The sequence below is a fragment of the Bombina bombina genome, unplaced genomic scaffold (genome assembly GCF_027579735.1).
Source record: "Bombina bombina isolate aBomBom1 unplaced genomic scaffold, aBomBom1.pri scaffold_574, whole genome shotgun sequence".
Taxonomy (NCBI): domain Eukaryota; kingdom Metazoa; phylum Chordata; class Amphibia; order Anura; family Bombinatoridae; genus Bombina; species Bombina bombina.
The window spans coordinates 1-18,885 of NW_026512531.1; the positions used below are offsets into that span (position 1 = coordinate 1).

The 18,885-nt window shown below is 41.8% G+C and overlaps 1 protein-coding gene across 1 annotated transcript in view; it reads right to left on the minus strand.

The window, feature by feature from the left end:
- Window positions 1-904: 904 nt before the first annotated feature.
- The window catches only part of LOC128644346 (uncharacterized), a gene marked incomplete at its 3' end in the record, with an annotated part of 161,922 nt that continues 143,941 nt past the window's right edge, over window positions 905-18,885 (minus strand). The window contains 1 exon segment of the mRNA XM_053697000.1: window positions 905-1,049. Within this exon segment, the coding sequence (XP_053552975.1) occupies window positions 905-1,049 (145 nt within the window).

Genomic DNA, 18,885 nt, shown 5'->3' on the forward strand with positions numbered 1-18,885 from the left:
AACTGAAGTTACTTCATCTCAACAGTCCTATGTGGAAACAGCAATCGATATTAGTTACTGTCATCTTCCTCTCACAAACAGAAACCTTCATCCTTTTCTGTTTCAGAGTAAATAGTACATACCAGCACTATTTTAAAATAACAAACACTTGATAGAAGAATAAAAACTACATTTAAACACCAAAAAACTCTTAACCATCTCCGTGGAGATGTTGCCTGTGCAACGGCAAAGAGAATGACTGGGGTGGGCGGAGCCTAGGAGGGACTATATGGCCAGCTTTGCTGGGACTCTTTGCCATTTCCTGTTGGGGAAGAGAATATCCCACAAGTAAGGATGACGCCGTGGACCGGACACACCAATGTTGGAGAAAAGTGTATTAATAAAACCGTGTTTTCTGTGCAAAACTGGGGAATGGGTAATAAAGGGATTATCTATCTTTTAAAACAATAAAACATTTTGAGTTGACTGTCCCTTTAAGTGCTTAGATGTCTTTAGTCTTTGTGTACTTGGTACCATGGAATCACATACACAATATTATGCCTCATGCACCCACACAATTTATATTGATCATATATAATTCTAGGGCAGGCTCTCACTCTACACAACCATAACCAATCATGTTAAACGGAAGAGCCTGCGGTTCTAGATGAGGTAATTATAGTCATCAGGTTAATTGGTGGAGCTTTAGTTTAGAGTTTGCAGCAAAATAAACCAAATTTGTATAAACATTAGGCTGATAAACATTTGTATTCATACAACATTTTATAAATATGCAAAAGTGCACTGTAATCTGGGCAAAAATATTTTTTACTATCACACCATCTGCTCTCACACATTTGAGAAACATTCATCTAGTCCAGATATAACAGAAAGCAGATTGAACAGATAAGTCATTGCCACCTACTTGTCCTCTGGCTTGGTGAAGAACACCCTGTCACGTGGACCTCTTGGCTTCAGGGCACAAACAGGTAACAGCTCTGGGTATATGAAGACAGTGTGGGTGATCATGATCCAGGCCAAATGTCTTGGAAGGTAGCTCAATTCATAGACTACAGAAAGACAAGGCAGACGTAAGACCCCTCAATGATTATTACAGGATTGTTAAGAATTAACAATAACAAGTGCAGAAGAAATGTGTCAACATGACAGAAATCTTTCACCACAAAAAGCAAAAGCATCCCTTGATGTGACCCTATTAGACCCAAAAAACTGTTAATAAAAATTGAACTCTGCTTTTACTTTTTATCAGCAAAACTGTGAGTCCTCCCTAGCATAACTACAATTTACTAATACATATCTAAATGTAAAGGGACGTAAAAGAGGTTGAGATTGGTGCATATCCTATAAGGGCCAATTAATTCAAAATAGTTTGCATTAAAAAAATGTTTAAAAATTGCTGACAAGTATTTTAAAATAAATACATTTAAAAAATAAGCAAAATGAATTACATAGCTAAGATGCTTGGAGCAGCCAACTCCACCCTCTCTAATCAGTGTTTAGACACAGGCATTGTATTTCAACTGAGTTCACAGCTTCTAGGCATGCTCCAGCAGATAATCCCTATGCATATTAGCCTTCTACCAAAACAACGATTGATATAGATACAGCCATAGAAGGAAATGTGTGTGTGTGGGGTGGGGGGTGGGGGGGGGTAGGAGTTCGAGCTTTACAATTCAGAAACTAAAAATAAAGGGTTAATGGCAAGGCAGTAATTAAAGTACATATTATATTTTGTCTCTATCCCAACTTGTTTTATGTCCCTTTTAAGGGCATGATGCTAGATCATAACAACTAGTTCCATAACTACTTGGAGAGGTAGAGAAGCTTTTTTATTTATTTCTTGAGAGAAAATAATCTAAATGTACAGGTACAGGTAAGCATACATAAGCATTTTTGTACCATTACGAGTCTCTGGCAGTTATACAATATTTAAATATGATCTGAAAATTGAAGAACATGCAGCAAGTTATTAAAATAATACGTGTACAACAATAGTATAAAGAGAACAAAAGCTCTCATTTTTCCAACCTCCTAACCATAGCAAGGCCTCTCATAGACCTCAAGTACAAGCTTTAAAATTAAAGGGACAGACTAGGCCAAAATAAACTTTCATGATTCAGATAGAGCATGTAATTTTAAACAATTTTCCAATTTACTTTTATCACCAATTTTGCTTTGTTCTCTTGGTATTCTTAGTTGAAAGCTTAACCTAGGAGGTTCATATGCTAATTTCTTAGACCTTGAAGGTCACCTCTTTTCAGAATGCATTTTAACATTTTTTTACCACTAGAGGGTGTTAGTTCACGTATTTCATATAGATAACACTGTGCTCGTGCAGTGAAGTTATCTGGGAGCAGGCACTGATTGGCTAAACTGCAATTCTGTCAAAAGAACTGAAATAAAGGGGCAGTTTGCAGAGGCTTAGATACAAGAAAATCACAGAGATTAAAAGTATATTAATATAACTGTGTTGGTTATGCAAAACTGGGGAATGGATAATAAAGGGATTATCTATCTTTTAAAACAATAAAAATGCTGGTGTAGACTGTCCCTTTAAGATCTAGGAGGTCTATTTAGTAATTATAAATAAAGTTTCCCTTAGTGTAGAATATTGGACTTCTCAAAACAGTGTTTTACTGTATAAGGGACGATTTTCTGGGGAATAGAACTTTTATGGCCACTCTTGGGCTCCAAATATAGAAAATTATAGTTGTAGGCGTGAGATCTCATCTTCCACTCTTTACATGTATAATTTCCTGTTATTGGGCTCCACCTATGGTCCAATGAGAGAGCGAATAATTTAAGGGGAGGATATTCTGCTAGGCTAAAACGAAGAATCGGCAATATAAAAGATGTATGAATGGAAGTGGGGGCACAAGTAACAAGCATTACCATCTAAAAAAAAAATTTAAAAAAATTTATGCTTACCTGATAAATTTCTTTCTTTCTTGACACGATGAGTCCACTGATCATCATCAATTACTGTTAGGAAAATCACTCCTGGCCAGCAGGAGGAGGCAAATAGCACCACAGCAAAGCTGTTAAGTATCACTTTCCTGCCCACAACCCCCAGTCATTCGACCGAAAAAAAAGGAGAGAAAGGGAAATAACACAAGGTGCAGAGGTGCTTGAGGTTTATATAACAAAAAACTGTCTGAAAAACAGGGCGGGCCTGTGGATTCACCGTGTTTATCAGGTAAGCATAAATTTTCTAATGACACGGTGAGTACACGATCATCATCAATTACTGTTGGTAATCAATACCCAAGCCAGAGGACACAGATGATAAGGAAGGGACAAGACAAGTAACCTAAACAGAAGGCACCACTGCTTGAAGAACCTTTCTCCCAAAAGAAACCTTAGCCGAGGCAAAAGTATCAAATTTATAAAACTTTGAAAAAGTATGCGGAGAGGACCAAGTTGCATCCCTGCAAATCTGAACCCCAGAAGATTCATTCTTGAAAACCCAAGAAGGCGAACAGCCCTAATGGAATGAGCTGTGATTCTCTCAGGGGGCTGCTATCCATTAGTCTCCTAAGCCAAACAAATTATACTTCTCACCAAAGGAAAGAAACGTAGCTGTAGCTTTCTGAGTCCCAGAAAAAACAAACCCACAGAAGACTGGCGAAAACTCTGTCACCTGTAGATAGATTTTGTACTAAGTTAGTACAACAAAATCGCCTCATCAGCAAGAAAGATAAGATAAGGTGAATAATACTGCTAAGCTGAGAATTCTGAGACTCTCTGAGCAGAAAAAATAGCCTTCCAAGATAAATTAATATCTATGGAAGGAAAAGGCTCAAACAGAGCCTGCCGCAAACTTTAAGAACAAAAGTTAGACTCCAAGGTGGAACCGCAGACTTAAACACAGCCTAATTCCGACCAGGGCCTGACAAAGACAATGCAAAAATCTGACCCTTCAGGGTACTTACAGACAAACCCTTCTCCAGATATCCCAGAGACAGGACAACATTCTAGGAATCCAGACTCCACTACTTAAGCTTAGTCCTGTATTCCAACCAATAAAAAAGTATGCCATAATTTATGACAAAACTTCTAAAAACTTGCTTGCAAGCCTGAGTCATGGTCCCAGTCATCGACAAAACTAAGCGATCAATCTCCAAGCAGGCAGCATCAGAGAAATGAAAATTAGATGAAAAAAGGGACCCTGCTCAGAAAGTCCTTCCTTAGGGACATTCTCCAAAGTGGAGAAATGACATTACCACTAAGTCAGCATACCAGGCCCTGCGAGATCATGCAGAGGTGAATAGAAAACACAGCTGCTCTCTCCTGTTGATACGAGTAATGACTCATGTAAGGAGAACAAACAGAGGAATAGGCATGCCAGACTGAACACCAAGAAAACAGCCAGCATCTATCCGGGCGGTCAGTGGATCACTTTATCATGAACCATACCTTGGAAACTTGGAATTTTGTCAAAACGCCCTCAGAAGCCAATTCCATACCCCCCCCCCCCCATTTGAGGGTTCACCTAAAAAACACCTCTGGAACAGGATCCCACTGCCCAGAATGAAATATCTATCTGTTGAGAAGCCAATTGTCCACCCCGGAAAAAAAATGACAGACAGAAAACTGTGAGCTTCTGCCCAGTGAACAATCCAAATCACCTCCTACATGGCTAAGGAACCCCTAGTTCCATCTGGTGGTTGAAATAAACCATTGAAGTGATAATATCCGACTGGAACCAAGTCAAGGACGACTGAGACCAAAAGGTCAAGCCATCAGAGAATTGCCAATCGCTCTCTTCTCCAAGATGTAAAAAAGGAGAGCAGACACTTCCGAGGCCATAATCCTTAAACAAGACCCAGACCGCGGATATATATATATATATATAAAATATATGCAAGGAATAGAAACTGCAATGACGGTTAAGCTACACTGGTATACAAGCAATGTTAATGAGACAATATACCAAGAAACTAGATGTAGGTGAGCTTAACGATGGAGAAAACAGTGATAAGAAACAGTGATAGGACAGGTAGCCTAAAGTGACAGGATAGGGCAGGTAGCCTAAAGTGACAGGATAGGGCAGGCAAGCTAAAGTGACAGGATAAGGCAGGCTAAAGTGACAGGATAGGGCAGGCAGGCTAAAGTGACAGGCTAGGGCAGGTAGCCTAAAGTGACAGGCTAGGGCAGGTAGCCTAAAGTGACAGGCTAGGGCAGGTAGCCTAAAGTGACAGGCTAGGGCAGGTAGCCTAAAGTGACAGGCTAGGGCAGGCAGGCTAAAGTGACAGGATAGGGCAGGCAGGCTAAAGTGACAGGCTAGGGCAGGTAGCCTAAAGTGACAGGCTAGGGCAGGCAGGCTAAAGTGACAGGATAGGGCAGGCAGGTTAAAGTGACAGGCTAAGGCAGGCTAAAGTGACAGGCTAGGGCAGGTAGCCTAAAGTGACAGGATAGGGCAGGCAGGCTAAAGTGACAGGATAGGGCAGGCAGGCTAAAGTGACAGGATAGGGCAGGCAGGCTAAAGTGATAGGATAGGGCAGGGCAGGCAGGCTAAAGTGACAGGATATGGCAGGCAGGCTAAAGTGAGAGGATAGGGCAGGTAGCCTAAAGTAATAGGCAGAGGTGTAACTAGAAACCACAGGGCCCAGGTGCAAAAATCTAAGAAGGGCCCCCAACCCCCCCCCCCCAAAAAAAAGGTCAATTTGATAAATATCTTTTTTTTCTTTCTTTTTTTTAACATTTAACACAGAAAAAAAAATGTGAATCAGATTATGTCTGCAAAAGGAGGTACCCTGTGCCCACAGTCTGTGAGATGGTCTGCCCCCGATTACTGTATATAGTGACACTGTTTAACCCACCAGTACTGTATGTAGTGAGTTAGTGACACAGTCTGTAACCTGCCGGTGAGATGGCTGGCCTGACCCTACCCACCCCAGTACTTTATAAAGTGACCATAGTAGTCAGTGACATGGTCCAGCCCACACACATGCATAAATAAACACACAGTCACATACATACATACACACACATGCAAACACCAATGGGTAAAACAGAAACACTAACCCCTGTAGTCAGAGACAGAGGCACTAGTAAAGCATCAAGTCACACTCACATGATATCAGTGCAGGCAGTGGCAGGTCAACGTTTTTTTTTATTGAAGCTGGGCCCCCACCCTTGTGGGCCCGGTCGCAGTTGGGACCCTCTGCACCCCCTGTAGTTCCACCCCTGGTTATAGGGTAGGTAGCCTAAAGTGATAGGATAGGGCAGGTAGCCTAAAGTGACAGGATAAGGAAGGCAGGCAGGTTAAAGTGACATAGTTGTGATTATAGGCATTATGTAGCCGAACTATATGAGAGGTGAGCATTAAAACATCGATAAACGTAACATCTAACAAGGACATATTAGTACTTAACTAAACATATTAACTAAAGGATGTTGTGTTTACGCTGTATATGAGATCTAATTAAATATCAGACGTGCTTAAAGGGACAGTCAACACCAGAATTATTGTTGTTTAAAAAGAAAGAAAATCCCTTCATTAGCATATTAACCTCCTAGGTTTAGCTTTCAACTAAGAATACCAAAAGAACAAACCAAAATTGGTGATAAAAGTAAATTGGGAAGTTATTTAAAATTACATGCTCTATTTAAATCATGAAAGTTTTTTTTGGACTTGACTGTCCCTTTAATATATATTTTTACATTAACTCTTAGACTGCATTGTCCTCTACTAATGTTAGATTTAAGCATAGAGAGCAGATTTAAAATAGCCTGCTGCTCCACATCACCTCGGCCACTGGCGTTAGAATAACAGCAAAGAAAACAATGTGCGAGTGGGAGAGAGTATATAACAGGCTAGATGTATACACATAAAAGCAACTCCTTGGTTACCATTTTTTATGCCCACATTTTCCTCTTGTAATACTAATAGAGGCAAACAGTAATAACATATAATTAGAGGTAAATAATGTGAAAGATTATAAATGTAAAGACTCCAAATATGGCAGAATTATGGACAGCAATAATAAACCAGTGGACATCTGAATAGAGACCCTTGTACATTAATACACATTTTAGAAAGTGAGTAATTCAAATTCAATATAGCTTGGGGCAGAGCTTCTTTTGTCAATGTTTTTTTGAGCAGGCTTAGTGCTGAGTCCCACACCACTCCCCAGTTCCTATGTGTTCCTATGAGACAGCTGAGTGTTGGGTCCCATCAACTGCATTAATTCAAATTGAGCGGGAGCAGTGACACAATACAGCAGGCCCGGACTAGCCTATCACTGCAGTTGCTGAGTATACTGTATAGGGCTCTAAAGAGTTGAGAGGAATCCCCGGAATAAAGCAGAAAGACTATGCAGGACAGCAGAAATAGCATGCTGCATATCCCCTGCACACTCTACAAGACATCTGGAGCCTCTAAAGAAGTTAATGAAGCCTGACAGCAGTGGACCCGCCTACAATCTCAATCTAGTCCTTGTTGGTGGGGCACATGCAGTGGTGTTGGGCACATGCAGTGGTGTTCGGCAGATGCAGTTTGTGCCAGACTACCCTAATGCTGAAATATGTCTGGTAGCTGGAGAAAAAGTATTTAAGAGGAGGAGTTCCTGCCGTTTCCTCCCCTGGTAACCCCGTGCAGCAAGTGTTGCTGTCTTCAAGTGTCAAGATCTCCTTCAGCCAGCATACCACAGCTCAGATATGCACCACAGATCATTCCTTTTTTTTTTTTTTTTTTTTTTTTTTTTTTTAACAGCTCTCAGAGGTCAATCCCTGCCTTCCCCCTTCTGCTTTATCTTGAATTTAACTCCTTGTTTGCCAAGCAAAATAGAAATCACACCCAAGCATTATATTGTGTAGAATACAATATATATAATCTTATTTATTTGAATTAATATTTTTTATTAAGTGCATATAAACTTTATTAAGTGCATATCTATTTATATCTTAGCAATGTATGTTTTTAGATAAATATTTTCTCTTGTCTTGTATGTAGATTTTTATATAGCAGTTAATTACTATAAGTCTAAGCACTATAAATTGTAGTCCTAGTCCAGGGCAATTGTGTCCAGATATACGCAATATAGCGCTATTATATGTTCTCGCATCTATAGTGACATGTATTACGTAACACGATTGACTAGTATCTAATAACAGGGTGGGTGTGTCTTGACACCACCTCCTTCATACTCACACACAGTGACACATACGTCACTTATTACGTAACTTAGATTGTGTCCAATAGTAGAGGGGGGCGTGCCGCCGTTCTCCCTACTTATATGGACGCTTCTTAAAGTCATGTATCATCCCTCTGAAGAAGGAATCTATTTTCATCCTTTGAAACGCGTCAGGGTCTTACTACTGTTTTAATGAGACTATTTTAATTATTGGGTAACCGTTGCTTTTGTGCCTTTCCTGCATTACGCTGTACTACATGCAGACTTGGTTTCTAAACTTCTTTTACACTTTCCACCGTGCTCAATTTGAATGGAGTGACTGATTTTATGCTCTAAACATACCTCACACAGTTTGAGGTTATTTCCTGTGAGTTGACACACTGTATGTTCTGTTTGTAATTGTATATTAAAAACGTTATTACACTATATACGATTCTTCTCTTTTATATGGGCTTATTTTCCTGTGAGGAGCCAAACAGAAGCTATTCTATCAGTCTGTACCTACATACTCCAAGAGGTGGATGCCATATTTGAGTAACTTTGGAGGAAAGAACTGGATGTGAGCTATTCTGTTACTACATACTCCAAAAGGTGGATAAAACTATAAAAGACATTCATCAGTATATCGACACACCTGTACCGGAACCCGATTACCCCTTGCAGTGCGGCAACTTACCTCATCAGATTGAGGTAGATTCTGGTAAGGAGACACACATTATCAGAAAGTCATTAGTGGACTTATATTATTACCTATTTCACATTTTATGCGCTTTGCCGTTTTTCTCTGTTTTATGTAATTTTTAACATGTTATTTGTCTTAGAATTCTTTAAGCGCTGTTTTCCCTTGTGCATATATATATATATATATATATATATATATATATATATATATATATATATATATATATAGTGTCAAATAGCCGGTAGCCCAGCACTCTAACCTCTGTACACATACAGTGACCTGGGTACAGTCCCCAATATGCAATCATATAAGTACGTGGAGAAGGAGGACACTCACAGGATTTGAATAATTACATTTTTTAATACAAACAAAGTATATGAAAAATTATAGTCGACGTTTTGGCTCTATCCTTGAACCTTCTTCAGGACAAATTTTTACATCTTATTACGGCTAACCTGCCGTGTTTCCAATGGAAAGAAACAACTGAAGTTTCTCAGGATAGAGCCGAAACGTCGACTATAATTTTTCATGTACTTTTTATTAAAAAAATAAATTATTCAAATCCTGTGAGTGCCCTCCTTCTCCACGTATATATATATATATGTGTGTGTGTGTGTGTATGTGTGTTCCCCCAGAAGCTTTTAAAAAGATAAAATTAATCAGCACCCCTCTCCCTTTACAGCCCAATACAACATTTTCACAATCATTTTATGCATAACCTAAGAAACAAAAACAGAAGTATCTTTGCCACTTCAATCGAAAAAAAATAAATAATTAACCTGGGCAGGGCATCGTCTCACCTCTGAACATGATGATAATTTTATCGTCAAGAAAAAGGAAATTTATGCATACCTGATAAATTGATTTCTTCTACGATGAGTCCACGGATTCATCCTTACTTGTGGTATATTATCCTCCTGCTAACAGGGAGTGGCAAAGAGCACCACAGCAGAGCTGTATATATAGCTCCTCCCTTCTCTCCACCCCCAGTCATTCGACCGAAGGTATAGGAAGAGAAAAGAAAAGCTAAAAGGTGCAGAGGTAACTGAAGTTTTGAAAACAAAAATATAATCTGTCCAAAATGACGGAGGGCCGTGGACTTGTCGTATTGTAGAAGAAATCAATTTATCAGGTAAGCATACATTTCCTTTTCTTCTACTATATACGACAAGTCCACGGATTCATCCTTATTTGTGGGATACAATACCAAAGCAACAGGACACGGATGAACGGGAGGGACAAGACAGATACCTAAACGGAAGACACCACTGCTTGAAGAACTTTTCTCCCAAAAATAGCCTCCGAAGAAGCAAAAGTATCAAATTTGGAAAATATGGAAAAGGTATGAAGGGAGGACCAAGTCGCAGCCTTACAAATCTGTTCAACAGAAGCCCATGTGGAAGCCACCGCTCTAGTAGAATGAGCCGTAATTTTTTCAGGAGGCTGCTGTCCAGCAGTCTCGTATGCCAAGCGGATGATGCTTTTCAGTCAAAAAGAAAGAGAGGTAGCAGTAGCTTTTTGACCCCTACGCTTTCCAGAATAAACAATGAATAGAGAAGATGTTTGACGGAAATCCTTGGTCGCTTGTAAATAAAACTTCAAGGCACGAACCACGTCCAAGTTATGTAACAGACGTTCCTTCTTAGACAAAGGATTAGGACACAAGGAAGGAACAACAATTTCCTGATTAATATTCCTATTTGAAACAACCTTAGGAAGGAATCCAGGTTTAGTACGCAAAGCCACCTTATCAGAATGGAATATAAGATAAGGCGAATCACATTGTAACACAGAAAGCTCAGAAACCCTTCGAGCAGAAGAGATAGCAACTAAGAACAAAACTTTCCAAGATAAAAGCTTAATATCCATGGAATGCATGGGTTCAAACGGAACCCCTTGAAGAACATTGAGAACTAAATTCAAGCTCCATGGCGGAGCAATAGGTTTGAAAACAGGCTTGATTCTGATTAAAGCCTGACAAAAAGACTGAATGTCTGGGACATCCGCCAGACGCTTGTGTAGTAAAATTGGCAAAGCAGAAATGTATCCCTTTAAGGAACTAGCTGATAATCCCTTCTCCAATCCTTCTTGGAGAAAGGACAAAATCCTAGGAATCCTAACCCTACTCCATGAGTAGCATTTGGATTCGCACCAATAAAGATATTTACGTCATATCTTATGGTAAATTTTTCTAGTAACAGGCTTTCGAGCCTGAATCAAAGTATCAATGACCGACTCAGAAATCAAGCGTTCAATCTGCAGGCAGTCAGCTGCAGAGAATTTAGATTTGGATGTTGGAACGGACCTTGGATGAGAAGGTCCTGTCTCAATGGCAGTTTCCACGGTGGCAGAGATGACATGTCCACTAGATCTGCATACCAAGTCCTGTGTGGCCACGCAGGCGCTATCAGGATTACTGAAGCTCTCTCCTGTTTGATTCTTGCAATCAGACGAGGTAGGAGAGGAAATGGAGGAAACACATAAGCCAGGTTGAACGACCAAGGTACTGCTAGAGCATCTATCAGTACAGCTTGGGGATCCCTTGACCTGGACCCGTAACGAGGAAGTTTGGCATTCTGACGATATGCCATCAGATCCAATTCCGGTGTGCCCCATTGATGAATCAATGCCGCAAACACCTCCGGATGGAGCTCCCACTCCCCCGGATGAAAAGTCTGACGACTTAGAAAATCCGCTTCCCAGTTCTCTACTCCTGGGATATAGATTGCTGATAGGTGGCAAGAGTGAGTCTCTGTCCATCGGATTATCTTTAAAACCTCTATCATCGCTAGAGAACTCTTTGTTCCCCTTTGATGATTGATGTACGCTACAGTCATGATATTGTCTGACTGGAATCTTATGAATTTGGCCAAAGCCAACTGAGGCCACGCCTGAAGCGCGTTGAATATTGCTCTCAGTTCCAGAATATTGATTGGTAGAAGAGACTCCTCCTGAGTCCAAACACGCTGAGCCTTCAGGGAATTCCAGACTGCAACCCAGCCCAAGAGGCTGGCATCCGTCGTCACTATAACCCATGCTGGTCTGCGGAAGCACAGACCCTGGGACAGATGATCCTGTGACAACCACCATGGAAGAGAGTCTCTGGTCTCTTGATCAAGATTTAGCTGAGGATATAAATTCGCATAATCCCCATTCCACTGTCTGAACATGCAAAGCTGCAGTGGCCTGAGATGAAAGCGTGCCAACGGAACGATGTCCATTGCCGCTACCATTAATCCAATGACCTCCATACACTGAGCCACTGATGGCCGAAGAAGGGACTGAAGTGCTCGGCAAGTATTTAGAATCTTTGACTTTCTGACCTCCGTCAGAAATATTTTCATGTCTACCGAGTCTATCAGAGTTCCCAAGAATGGAACTCTTGTTAGTGGAACTAGTGAACTCTTTTCTATATTCACTTTCCAACCGTGAGTTCTTAGAAAAGCCAACACAATGTCCGTGTGAGATTTGGTTAGATGGTAAGTTGACGCCTGAATCAAAATATCATCCAGATAGGGCGCCACTGCTATGCCCCGCGGCCTTAGAACCACCAGAAGGGACCCTAGCACCTTTGTGAAGATTCTGGGAGCTGTGGCCAACCCGAAAGGAAGGGCCACAAACTGATAGTGTTTGTCCAGAAAGGCAAACCTGAGAAACTGATGATGATCCTTGTGGATGGGAATGTGAAGATACGCATCCTTCAAGTCCACGGTAGTCATATATTGACCCTCCTGGATCATTGGCAAAATTGTTCGTATGGTCTCCATCTTGAACGATGGGACTCTGTGAAATTTGTTTAGACCTTTGAGATCTAAAATTGGTCTGAAAGTTCCCTCTTTTTTGGGAACCACAAACAGATTTGAGTAAAACCCCTGCCCCTGTTCTAGTTTTGGAACAGGACAAATTACACCCATGGTATAGAGGTCTTTTACACAGCGTAAGAATGCCTCTCTTTTTGTCTGGTCTACAGACAAACGTGAAAGATGAAATCTCCCTCTTGGGAGAAAATCCTTGAATTCTAGCCGATACCGCTGGGTCACAATTTCTAATGCCCAGGGATCCTGAACATCCCTTGCCCAAGCCTGAGCAAAGAGAGAAAGTCTGCCCCCTACTAAATCCGGTCCCGGATCGGGGGCTGCCCCTTCATGCTGTCTTGGTAGCAGCAGCGGGCTTCTTAACTTGTTTACCTTTATTCCAAGTCTGGTTAGGTCTCCAGACTGACTTGGATAGTGCAAAATTCCCCTCCTGCTTTGTGGCGGAGGAGGAAACAGAGGGTCCACCTTTAAAGTTTCGGAAGGAACGAAAATGATTTTGTTTAGCCCTCATCTTAACAGTCTTGTCCTGAGGAAGGGCATGACCTTTACCTCCAGTAATGTCGGAAATGATTTCCTTTAGTTCAGGCCCGAATAGGGTCTTACCTTTAAAAGGAATAGCTAAAAGTTTAGATTTTGATGACACATCAGCAGACCAAGACTTAAGCCATAACGCTCTACGCGCTAAAATGGCAAAACCTGTATTTTTTGCCGCTAATTTAGCCATTTGAAAAGCGGCATCGGTAATAAAAGAATTAGCTAGTTTGAGAGCCTTAATTCTATCCAAAATATCATCTAATGGGGTCTCAACCTTAAGAGACTCCTCTAGAGCATCGAACCAAAAACCTGCTGCAGTAGTAACTGGAACAATGCACGCTATAGGTTGTAGAAGAAAACCCTGATGAATAAACAATTTCTTTAAAAGACCCTCTAATTTTTTATCCACAGGATCTTTGAAAGCACAACTGTCCTCAATAGGTATAGTTGTACGCTTAGCTAGAGTAGAAATAGCTCCCTCCACCTTAGGGACCGTTTGCCAGGAATCCCGAATGGTGTCAGATATGGGAAACATTTTCTTAAAAGTAGGAGGGGGACAGAACGGAATGCCTGGTCTATCCCATTCCTTAGTAACAATGTCCGAAATTCTTTTAGGGACTGGAAAAACATTAGTGTAAGTAGGAACCTCTAGATATTTATCCATCTTACACAATTTCTCTGGTGGTATTACAATAGGGTCACAATCATCCAGAGTCGCTAAAACCTCCCAGAGTAACAGGCGGAGGTGTTCAAGCTTAAATTTAAAGGCCGTCACGTCCGAGTCTATTTGAGGGAACACATTTCCTGAATCTGAAAGCTCTCCCTCAGACAGCAATTCCCCTAACCCCAACTCAGAACACTGTGAGGGTACATCGGAAATAGCCAATAAAGCATCAGAGGGCTCAGCATTTACTCTAATACCGGACCTACTGCGCTTACCCTGTAAACCTGTCAGTTTAGATAATACCTCTTTAAGGGTAGTAGACATAACTGCAGCCATATCTTGCAGAGTAAATGCTGTGACACACTGCAAGCGATGCGGCGCGAGGCGAAGCAGCTGCTTCGCTCTGCGTCGCATCGCTTCTGAAGATCAAATATTTCATCTCTGAGCGCTCAGCTACGCGACCTGACGCAGCAGAGTGCTCAGAGATGAAAAGGCAAAACACACTGAGCGCGAACAGCTGCATCTACACGCTGCGCGTCCCTCCGCTTGCAGTGTGTCACAGCCTTAAAAGAATTAGACGCACTAGAAGTACTTGGGGTCACTTGAGTGGGCGTTAAAGGTTGTGACACTTGGGGAGAATTGGATGGCATAACCTGATTCTCTTCAGACTGAGAATCATCCTTAGACATACTTTTATCACTTAAAATATGTTCTTTGCAATGTAAGGCCCTTTCAGTACATGAGGGACACAATGTAAGTGGGGGTTCCACAATGGCTTCTAAACACATAGAGCATTGACTTTCCTCAATGTCAGACATGTTGAACAGGCTAGTAATAACCACAAAAAGTCTTGAAAACACTTTATTTAATGAAAAAAACAACAATTTGAAAAACGGTACTGCGCCTTTAAGAAATAAAGCGCACAATTTTTCCAAATCTGCTTTAAAATGTTATAACTCGCACAATTTTAGCATATATGTGTCTAATCTTGTAACTTAAGATTGCACCACAAGGAACAAATTAACCCTCTATGGGAAAAACGTTACCCAAAAACGTTATACAAAATAGATTAGCAACCCCCTGCACCTCGCCACAGCTCTGCTGTGGCGCCTACCTGCCCTCAGGGGTCTGATAAATCTCACTATAACTTCGTTAGGCTATGTCTTCAGTTTGGGCCCACCGGAGCTGGAGCTTGCTGCCTTCATATGAAAATCAACTGCGCATCTGAAGCGCGAAAATTAGGCCCCGCCCATCATTATGCGATGTCTGTCTGCCTAACAAACCCGCTGTAAAGCGGTATAGGAACTAGCCATGTGGGTTTTTTGTATCCCCAATAAAACATATAAGCCATGTGAAACCCTCCAGTACGATTGAACATAAAACGTTTAATCATAAAAACGTTATGCTGCCAGTGTCAAGCATGCTGCCATTCCTTTGCTGCATTTTAGCCCATACACAACAATATACAAGTCCCAGTGATACCCCTTCATATATGTAGGATTACTGCTTACCCCTTCCCTCATGGGAACTATGTCAGCCAGTTCTGAAATACCACAGTCTCTCCAGAAATAAAAGACTGCACATACCTCAATGCTTGTAGCATGAAAAACGTTCCCCACACTGAAGCTTCTCAAGTACTCCTCAGCCATTCTGTGGGAACTCCTCTGGATCTTAGTGACAACTGCTAAGATCATCAACCTCCAGGCAGAAATCTTCTTCCATCTTCTGCCTGAGGAAAAATAGCACCCACCGGTACCATTTAAAATAAAAAAGTCTTGCTTGAAGAAAATAAAAACTATCATATTAACACCTCTTTCACTTTACCTCTTCCTATTACTAGTATAGGCAAAGAGAATGACTAGGGGTGGAGAGAAGGGAGGAGCTATATATACAGCTCTGCTGTGGTGCTCTTTGCCACTTCCTGTTAGCAGGAGGATAATATCCCACAAGGATGAATCCGTGGACTCGTCGTATCTAGTAGAAGAAAATTGTACTATACCATCAGGTTCTATAGTGTGAGTAGTTCCTAATTCTTGGACTATTTGCAATAGCAGGAAATGCATGATTATGCACACTTTATACTCTGGATCCGGCTTGCCTGTATTGCACAAATTGTATACCCTTGTTATATATTTCATATATCCTCACAGTGTTAAGCTATGTGGCGCCTTCTCTACTCTTCTATAGGAAAAAAATTGGAAAGTTGTTTAAAATTGTTTGCTCTATCCAAATTATGAAAAAAAAACAGAATTTATGTTTACCTGATAAATTACTTTCTCCAACGGTGTGTCCGGTCCACGGCGTCATCCTTACTTGTGGGATATTCTCCTCCCCAACAGGAAATGGCAAAGAGCCCAGCAAAGCTGGTCACATGATCCCTCCTAGGCTCCGCCTACCCCAGTCATTCGACCGACGTTAAGGAGGAATATTTGCATAGGAGAAACCATATGTTACCGTGGTGACTGTAGTTAAAGAAAATAAATTATCAGACCTGATTAAAAAAACCAGGGCGGGCCGTGGACCGGACACACCGTTGGAGAAAGTAATTTATCAGGTAAACATAAATTCTGTTTTCTCCAACATAGGTGTGTCCGGTCCACGGCGTCATCCTTACTTGTGGGAACCAATACCAAAGCTTTAGGACACGGATGAAGGGAGGGAGCAAATCAGGTCACCTAAATGGAAGGCACCACGGCTTGCAAAACCTTTCTCCCAAAAATAGCCTCAGAAGAAGCAAAAGTATCAAATTTGTAAAATTTAGAAAAAGTGTGCAGTGAAGACCAAGTCACTGCCTTACATATCTGATCAACAGAAGCCTCGTTCTTGAAGGCCCATGTGGAAGCCACAGCCCTAGTGGAGTGAGCTGTGATTCTTTCAGGAGGCTGCCGTCCGGCAGTCTCATAAGCCAATCGGATAATGCTTTTAATCCAGAAGGAGAGAGAGGTAGAAGTTGCTTTTTGACCTCTCCGTTTACCAGAATAAACAACAAACAAAGACAAAGTTTGTCTGAAAACCTTAGTAGCTGCTAAGTAAAATTTGAGAGCACGAACTACATCCAAGTTGTGCAACAAACGTTCCTTCTTTGAAACTGGATTAGGACACAAAGAAGGCACAACTATCTCCTGGTTAATGTTTTTGTTAGAAACAACTTTTGGAAGAAAACCAGGTTTAGTACGCAAAACCACCTTATCTGCATGGAACACCAGATAAGGAGAAGAACACTGCAGAGCAGATAATTCTGAAACTCTTCTAGCAGAAGAAATTGCAACCAAAAACAAAACTTTCCAAGATAATAACTTAATATCAACGGAATGTAAGGGTTCAAACGGAACCCCCTAAAGAACTGAAAGAACTAGGTTGAGACTCCAAGGAGGAGTCAAAATTTTGTAAACAGGCTTGATTCTAACCAGAGCCTGAACAAAGGCTAGAACATCTGGCACAGCTGCCAGCTTTTTGTGAAGTAACACAGACAAGGCAGAAATCTGTCCCATCAAGGAACTTGCAGATAATCCTTTTTCCAATCCTTCTCGAAGGAAGGATAGACTCTTAGGAATCTTAACCTTGTCCCAAGGGAATCCTGCAGATTCACACCAACAGATATACCAAATTATGTGGTAATTTTTCTGGTTACAGGCTTTCAGGCCTGAACAAGAGTATTAATAACAGAATCTGAGAACCCTCGCTTTGATAAGATCAAGCGTTCAATCTCCAAGCAGTCAGCTGGAGTGGGTCGAACGGACCTAGAACAAGAAGGTCTCGTCTCAAAGGTAGCTTCCATGGTGGAGCCGATGACATATTCACCAGATCTGCATACCAAGTCCTGCGTGGCCACGCAGGAGCTATCAAAATCACCGACGCCCTCTCCTGATTGATCCTGGCTACCAGCCTGGGGATGAGAGGAAACGGCGGGAACACATAAGCTAGTTTGAAGGTCCAAGGTGCTACTAGTGCATCCACTAGAGCCGCCTTGGGATCCCTGGATCTGTACCCGTAGTAAGGAACTCTGAAGTTCTGACGAGAGGCCATCAGATCCATGTCTGGAATGCCCCACGGTTGAGTGACTTGGGCAAAGATTTCCGGATGGAGTTCCCACTCCCCCGGATGCAATGTCTGACGACTCAGAAAATCCGCTTCCCAATTTTCCACTCCTGGGATGTGGATAGCAGACAGGTGGCAGGAGTGAGACTCCGCCCATAGAATGATTTTGGTCACTTCTTCCATCGCTAGGGAACTCCTTGTTCCCCCCTGATGGTTGATGTATGAACTTGGCCCTCGCTAGCTGAGGCCAAGCTTTGAGAGCATTGAATATCGCTCTCAGTTCCAGAATATTTATCGGTAGAAGAGATTCTACCCGAGACCAAAGACCCTGAGCTTTCAGGGATCCCCAGACCGCGCCCCAGCCCATCAGACTGGCGTCGGTCGTGACCAGGACCCACTCTGGTCTGCGGAAGGTCATCCCTTGTGACAGGTTGTCCAGGGACAGCCACCAACGGAATGAGTCTCTGGTCCTCTGATTTACTTGTATCTTCGGAGACAAGTCTGAATAGTCCCCATTCCACTGACTGAGCATGAACAGTTGTAATGGTCTTAGATGAATGCGCACAAAAGGAACTATGTCCATTGCCGCAACCATCAAACCTATCACTTCCATGCACTGCGCTATGGAAGGAAGAGGAACGGAATGAAGTATCCGACAAGAGTCTAGAAGTTTTGTTTTTCTGGCTTCTGTCAGAAAAATCCTCATTTCTAAGGAGTCTATTATAGTTCCCAAGAAGGGAACCCTCGTTGACGGAGATAGAGAACTCTTTTCCACGTTCACTTTCCATCCGTGAGATCTGAGAAAGGCCAGGACAATGTCCGTGTGAGCCTTTACTTGAGGAAGGGACGACGCTAGAATCAGAATGTCGTCCAAGTAAGGTACTACAGCAATGCCCCTTGGTCTTAGCACCGCCAGAAGGGACCCTAGTACCTATGAGAAAATCCTAGGAGCAGTGGCTAATCCGAAAGAAAACGCCACGAACTGGAAATGCTTGTCCAGGAATTCAAACCTTA